At 30.1% G+C, this 7,041-nt stretch overlaps 1 protein-coding gene across 1 annotated transcript in view; it reads right to left on the minus strand.

The window, feature by feature from the left end:
* Positions 1 to 6,822, minus strand: part of LOC106463475 (cuticle protein 14-like) — a 14,354-nt gene extending 7,532 nt beyond the window's left edge. The window contains exons 1-2 of the mRNA XM_022391435.1: positions 6,766 to 6,822; positions 6,111 to 6,366 (exon numbers count right to left, since the gene is read on the minus strand). Of these exons, the coding sequence (XP_022247143.1) occupies positions 6,111 to 6,366; positions 6,766 to 6,822 (313 nt within the window). The remainder of the gene's footprint in view (positions 1 to 6,110; positions 6,367 to 6,765) is intronic.
* Between the last annotated feature and the right edge of the window lie 219 nt (positions 6,823 to 7,041).

Below are 7,041 nucleotides of genomic sequence, written 5' to 3' on the forward strand. Positions count from 1 at the left end.
GTCCCTAATTTAGCAGTGTAAGACTAGAAGGAAGGCAACTAGTCATCACCACCCACCGCCAACTCTTGGGATAATCTTTTATTAAAGAATAGTGGGATTGATCGTCACATTATAACGCCCCCACGGCTGAAAGGGCGAGCATGTTTGGTGGGACAGGGATTCGAACCCGCGTCTCTCAGATTGCGAGTCGAATGTTCTAACCACCTGGCCATGCCGGGCCTCATTTAGACAGCTTGTCTGTCTTGTTTTAGCACAAAGCAAAACTATGAGCTATCTGCGCTGTGTTCATTGCAGGTATCGAACCCCGAATTTGACCACTATGACCCCCTCAAGCTTACCGATAAACAAGATTTAGACGTCAACCAGATAATGACTTCTATAGTAATTCTTTAAAGAATTATAATAATTTTTTTCGTAAGAATGTCTCAATTTTAAAATGTTTAAAGCAACAGTATTCAATTTTTTCTGTGTTTTTCCAAATCCCACGTTTTATAAAAAATAAGTGGGACACGTAAACGTTGTAAACCCTGACAGGTAGCAGTCACTTTCAGTAAATTATTCAACATCCTCGCCTTAGGTTTCTACCAGTTTATGGTGTTCTTTACACTTCGCAACATGGGGAGAGAACATTCAAACTTATTGTAGAAGAGCAGTTAAAAAACTATCACGGCCCTACTAGAATAAGTTATTGAAACATTCAAATTTAATAATTTGTAGCATTTATGAGCTGTGTTAACCCTTCTACAACCAGTTACCATCATACTGAAAAAGGTTAAACCAACTGATTTCAATAATACCATAAACTGGTGAAAATGAAATGTTATTAACAATGTTACCATGCTTCCTTTATAGTTACAACATAAAGGAAATTTTCTTATCATTCTTTGGTTTAATACTGAGAAAAAGTAAGTTTGTGGAATCATGGCATCAAACACATGCATCAGAAATATTATTAGCAAAATCGGCCTCGAACTGATATGTGAAAAAAAAAAATCATATCAAGGAGGTCTGGCATGGCCTAGTGTTTAGGGTGCTTGACTTGCCCGGAATATGCTTACCATTTTAGCAGTGGGGGCGTTATAATGTCACGGTTAATCCCACTATTCGCTGGTAAAAGAGTAGCTCAAGAGTTGGAGGTGTGTGACGTTGACTAACCGCCTTCTCTCTAGTCTTCCAATGCTAAATTATGAACGGATAGCGCAGATAGTCCTCGAGTAGCTTTTCATGAAATTCAACATAGAGCAAACATAACAAGGATAAACCGAGAAAAATAACATGATCAATGGACTGCAGTAATTCTATAAATAAAAGGAAAACTTTTAAATTAAGTATTTAGAGAAACAAATTGGCCATTCTAAACAACTATTAACTTGTTTTACCCAAATAAAATTTAATATATATATGTGTGTGTGTGTGTTTCTACAGGACATAAATAAAATTTTCTTTCTTTTAATATTTAACTTGTAAACACATTTCTTTGCAATGCTTGGCGTTTATAATATAATAGAAGTACGAAATATGTTTAATAAAGCAAGCTGTTCAAGGAAATGTGCTACAGATGTGTGATATATTTGACAACACAGTAATATCGACCTGTTTTAACACACGTGTATTAATATCTGGATTGGTTTGTTGATTGATACTTAATAAAGACGTTCTGTGTTTGTGTACATCATTTCAACAACTACATTTTCTATCAAAATTGTTTTTACTTATGTTATTTTTAGTGACTCCAAATTACTTTAGGAAAAAATATGTTTCGAGAAACATTATCATTATTGTAATAATGATCTATTACATGACACATACGTAATAGTCTTCACTTATGAATATATCAATGTAATTACACCACTAACCAACTAAAATTTTGATAGTCACGTGCTACCTTCTATAATTTTGCTTTTTTTAAATATATAAATGTAGCAACTAATGTAGCTTATTGAATACAATTACTATTAAGTGTATTTGTTACAGTTTCTGTCGTTTAATTATAATTTTCTTATTGGCTTAGAAGAAATGCTACTAAGACAAAATAATGTTTGAGAAATTATAAGAATAAAATTAAATTTCATTTAGAAATACAAAATGTATGTTCAAAAAGTAACATTTATTTACTTAAGAAATGTACAGGAAAACCTTCGTTTTATAATTACACTAACTCTAAAGACAAATTGAGACATCACAAAATTTAGTGTCTATATAATTTAGTCTTCCTGGGAAGGATCAAATCTGAACGATATGTCTACAATCTTGCGTTGCCTTCATTAAATTAAAGTACCGAAACCACACCCATATTCAATCCTTTAGGGTGAATTATCTGATCAGAAGCTCACAGCATGAAGAAGTTACTAAGCTTACAACTTAAGTTTTCTGTAAAGATTGCTGAAGTAGCAAATACTGTAAAGCAAATTTAGGGATCTAGATTGTAAATAGAAAGCCAATTATTCAAGACAGTTTTTACTTAGTATTGATATACTACTTATCAAGGCAACATTTCTTATAGGAGGAACAAAGCTGAGTTAATAAGTAGGTTCCTTTCTCATTCTGATTATACTGATGGATTTAAATGATCTTAAAACCTATAATTATTTCTCAATTCGATGATATTAAATGATTAAAAACACAATAACCTGTCTTATTATTCTGGTAATGTTTTATAACTAATATACTATATCTTATTCCAGTGATTGCAACTGATTCAATAGCTAGGACGTTGTACCTTTCTATTAATAAATATATTTAATTATATTCCTACCTCATTCTTATGCCATTAATTCATTAAAATAAACTGTGGGTGTGTTTAATTTTGATAATGTTAAATCTTTAACAATCATGACTTTGTTGCATTCTGTTTTTTATCTATCTGATTACCGAAATAGGATCCTGTCTCGATCTGTTAATTTTAGTTTTACTTAGATATTAAAACTTTGCCTCATAAAGGTGATATTTATGATTTATAAAACAAATCTGTTCTCCCATACCTCTGTAGTAACACTACTTTAGTTAAATGATAGACGCTTTCTCATTCTCGTTAAGTTCGTTGATTTACAAACAACGATTAATGTATTTTCGGTTGACTTTTACTATTTATAATTCTGATCTAAAAACTATATCTCATTATTATGATGTAATTCATATATAAATTAGGCTTCTGTTTCATTCTGGTAACGTTAATTGATTTTTAAGGAAAGATTTTGTCTTATTATGAGCTACGAACATATAATATTCTTTTGTATTATGGGAATAAAATTTGTTCTAAAATGAGGATTTAATAGGGATATTATCTGATTTGGATCCAGAACCAATTTCACAGTTTAAATATTTTTGAATTCTAGAATTTACTATGCCACTCTGGTGATGTTCATTGATTTGATAACTTAAAAAAAACACGTTCTATTGCTGTAGTTATAATATAGAAAACGTAATAATTAAAGACTCTTGTTTTTGAGTTATGAAATTATGCACAAAGCGTTGTTGTTAGTTATGGGTTTAATTTCTCAGAGGACTTTTAAAACTCTTAATTATGCATACTACATATCAGTCCTTTGAAATGATAATGAAAGAGGTTATTTTCTTTCGTATAATCTTAATATATTTTAATTTGGATTTGATTAAAGTAAAACCATTTTCGAATTGAAGAAGAATTTTAATATCTTTTGATAAAGTCTATCATTTTGTTTATTTTCGTGAAAATAAATTTTGTCCTTGGACAAAGCAGTGACTAGATAAAACTTTGATTCTTGTTCACCTTTCTCTATGCTTAAACAAAATCTCCATGGGAGTGTGACATCTCATCTTTGAGTCAACAAAGATATAATATCAATTTATGATTTTGCTTTGCTTGAAACCCATGTAGAAACATGCATCGAGATTAACAGGTTTCGCTTTTGCTTAGGAAAATATTTTTTCAAACTACTTAATGTTAAATGTAATAATTTCACTCCTGAAAATATTGTGTAAATCACCTTCCAAAACCATTTGTTTCTCAAGTTAAATGTATTCATTGAAACATGGGTATAAAATATAACCACGCAGTTTTTCTTATTTAACGTTTTGAAGGAAAATTAATTTTATATAACTACTTTTTTGAAAGAATAAGACAAACTGATTATATATCAATTGGATCTTTATATAACATTAAAAGTATGGAAGAAAATATACAGGATCTGATAGTTTTTAGTGTGAAATAATACATCATTATTTAGAAATGAATGAATTTCCTTAATACATAATAAAATAAGGATTACATTTCGTTGGTTGCAGCCTACAACAGATAGAAAAACTGTGCCAAATGATTAGTATAAATCATTATCTTGAATTTTGTTTTACTCTAGCAAAGACAGCGTTTACAGCTTACAGGAAATATTATTACACAGACTTTATATTTACAGCATAATTTCGTACTGGATTTAAGTTGATCAAGTATGATACTGTCATGTATTACAAATTGGCGTGGAAGAAGATTATTTTTTTTTTGAAAAGAAAGTAGTTGTAAAAGCAATAATCTTGCCAAGATTAACGTATATTTTATGTTAATGCAAAGTTCATTTAAAAAGCCACAGTATAGTTAAGTAATTCATATTTACTTAGGATAACCGTAATGATAAAATAAAAAATCTGATTGCCAAGGAATACAACTGTTTCACAGATCTAATCAAAATGTGTTGTTTTGTCTTATTTATCCATAATTTTTCCTCTTACTAGAAACAAGCAATATGAGAGAGAGAACATTGATTTTTCCAAAGCTATATTATGACCTATTAAACTATTAAAAAACATTGTTCAAGATATTTTTAAAGTATTCATTTAATAGCGTGAGAATGATATGTTTTTATAAGTATGTTATAGTAGAAAGCACTACAGAGTTTTTTTATTGTGGATAAATATTATGTATGTGTTTGAATACGTATCCGATCTTGGTTGACCTGGAAAGACGTATTGGCTGTGTAGAGTTGTGAAAATACATAGCTCTAAAATCATATAAGTAGATGGAATGAATTAGGTAAATAAATTATATATTATCGATATATAGACGAGGAAACAATGAAACATTGTCATGAAAATATATTTTGATACATTTAATATGTACTCATGGAAAGCATGGTCCATGTTTGCTATTGTTTACTATGCTTCATATTCTTAACAAATAGTTTTAGTGTTTGTATGTTTAGGATATGTCTTGATGATTAATAAAATTACAAAATAGATGATTTTTAAAGTTCAAAGAGTAATTATTATGTTGCAACAGGTGTTTGATTTTATATGTTCTTAATAAAATAAATCATATAATCATTGATCAAAAATATTAATAAAAAGGTCAACAGCTATGTATATTAACTACTTTATGTGTTGTATTAGCCTCAATTTTACTCTGAAACGATATCACATGCGAACAATATTTTCACATTTATTTACAGGTAATCATTAAAAATAACAAAAAGCACAACTTTCGTTGTGAATGCGTATTCATTACATGTATCTGTAAGAAAAGAAAAGCGAGTTCTACATATTTTTCGAGCTTATACAATGACACATTACAATCACATTAATGGCTGTGCAGGTTTTAGTGATGACCTCTTTAAAGCTGAGATACTGTTCGAACATCAAGCATTCTGGCGTCTAGGTCCTTCGGGCAGTGGATATATATGACATCCCCCAAGCTCACTAAAGCACTATATTTCGGTTCTGCATGCATAAAGCCTTTATATACCTGTATGGAGAATGATACACATTCAAATGGATATGTTAAACTTATTGCGTTTTATTATAGTATAATAGTTATTTACAGTGTCGAAATTTTCATAGGTTTTTCTGCTCGTATTAATATTTATATTTTCGTATCTGTATTATTACACTTATTGTAATTGTGACAAAATTATCTTGTTATAAATGATGTATGATTTATACGATGGAGTATACGAACAAAAGGGGGAGATAAAGTAAATGAAAAAGTCACCTTGCAAATACAAGAAAATTATTTCAGCAAAAAGACCCTAATACTGTTTTAAACTTCACAAATCAAATGTGCTGAATAATAAGCCCAAAAAATCGGTCTTAACTTACCTAGAAATAAGTTACGGAAATGGGTGCTTGGTGTGGATATCAGTGACCAGGGTAATATTCGGCATCAGAGTAGATGTAAACATCAGCGGGATTCTGGTTCGCTGTACCCGGTTCGTTTGTTTTAATTTGGGCTCTAAAGCCGTAGCCATCAGCAACATAGTTCACCTGGCGAGTCACACCGTAAGCGTCTCGGTAACCATAGGAACCAACCTTATTGTTTCCTTCGTCACTCTGCTCGTTTTTCCATTGTTGGTTACCGTATTCATCCACGACGTCGTATCCATAATTGTAAGGCTGAGGGTACTGTAAAAACAACAATGATAATAAAGTCTTTAGGTAAAAACAGTAAAATTATTACGAATCTAATACCTTATTATTACAAATCTAACAATTTCTAGGAATAACTTGTCCATTTAATGCGTATTTCTCAGAACTTAGTTAACATTTAATGGGATGACATATATATATATATATATATAGATAGATTAGACATATCTATTGTTTATAATTACTCCAGCAAATGTAAGAATTTGCAAATGTCAGAATTTAAGTTTATTGTTCTGGAATACAAAATATACGCTATATGAAAACAACCCAAAAGCGTTACATAGTAAGCACTAAATTGGATAATTTAATGTATATATATATAAAAATTTGGAATTGTAAGAGAAAAAAGAAAAGCAAATCAGCTTGCATACGTACGTAGTAACCATCATAACCTCCGTAACCTCCTGGGTATAAATAACCGGCAGATGCCATGGCAACGATGGCAGCGAAGAGTACAACCTATTGAAATATTTTACATTTTCAGAGATAAGGAGATATTAAAATAAAAGTAGCTATAAATATTTTTTAAAGAAATATTAATATAACAAATCTAATGTATGAACTTTTAGAATGAACATATACCATAAATGTTCATGGCCTAGATTTCTAGCATTAATTTTCCTTTCACACGTATGTATAAAGAAATAGGAA

The sequence above is a fragment of the Limulus polyphemus genome, unplaced genomic scaffold, assembly GCF_000517525.1.
Source record: "Limulus polyphemus unplaced genomic scaffold, Limulus_polyphemus-2.1.2 Scaffold53, whole genome shotgun sequence".
In the NCBI taxonomy this organism is placed as follows: Eukaryota; Metazoa; Arthropoda; class Merostomata; order Xiphosura; family Limulidae; genus Limulus; species Limulus polyphemus.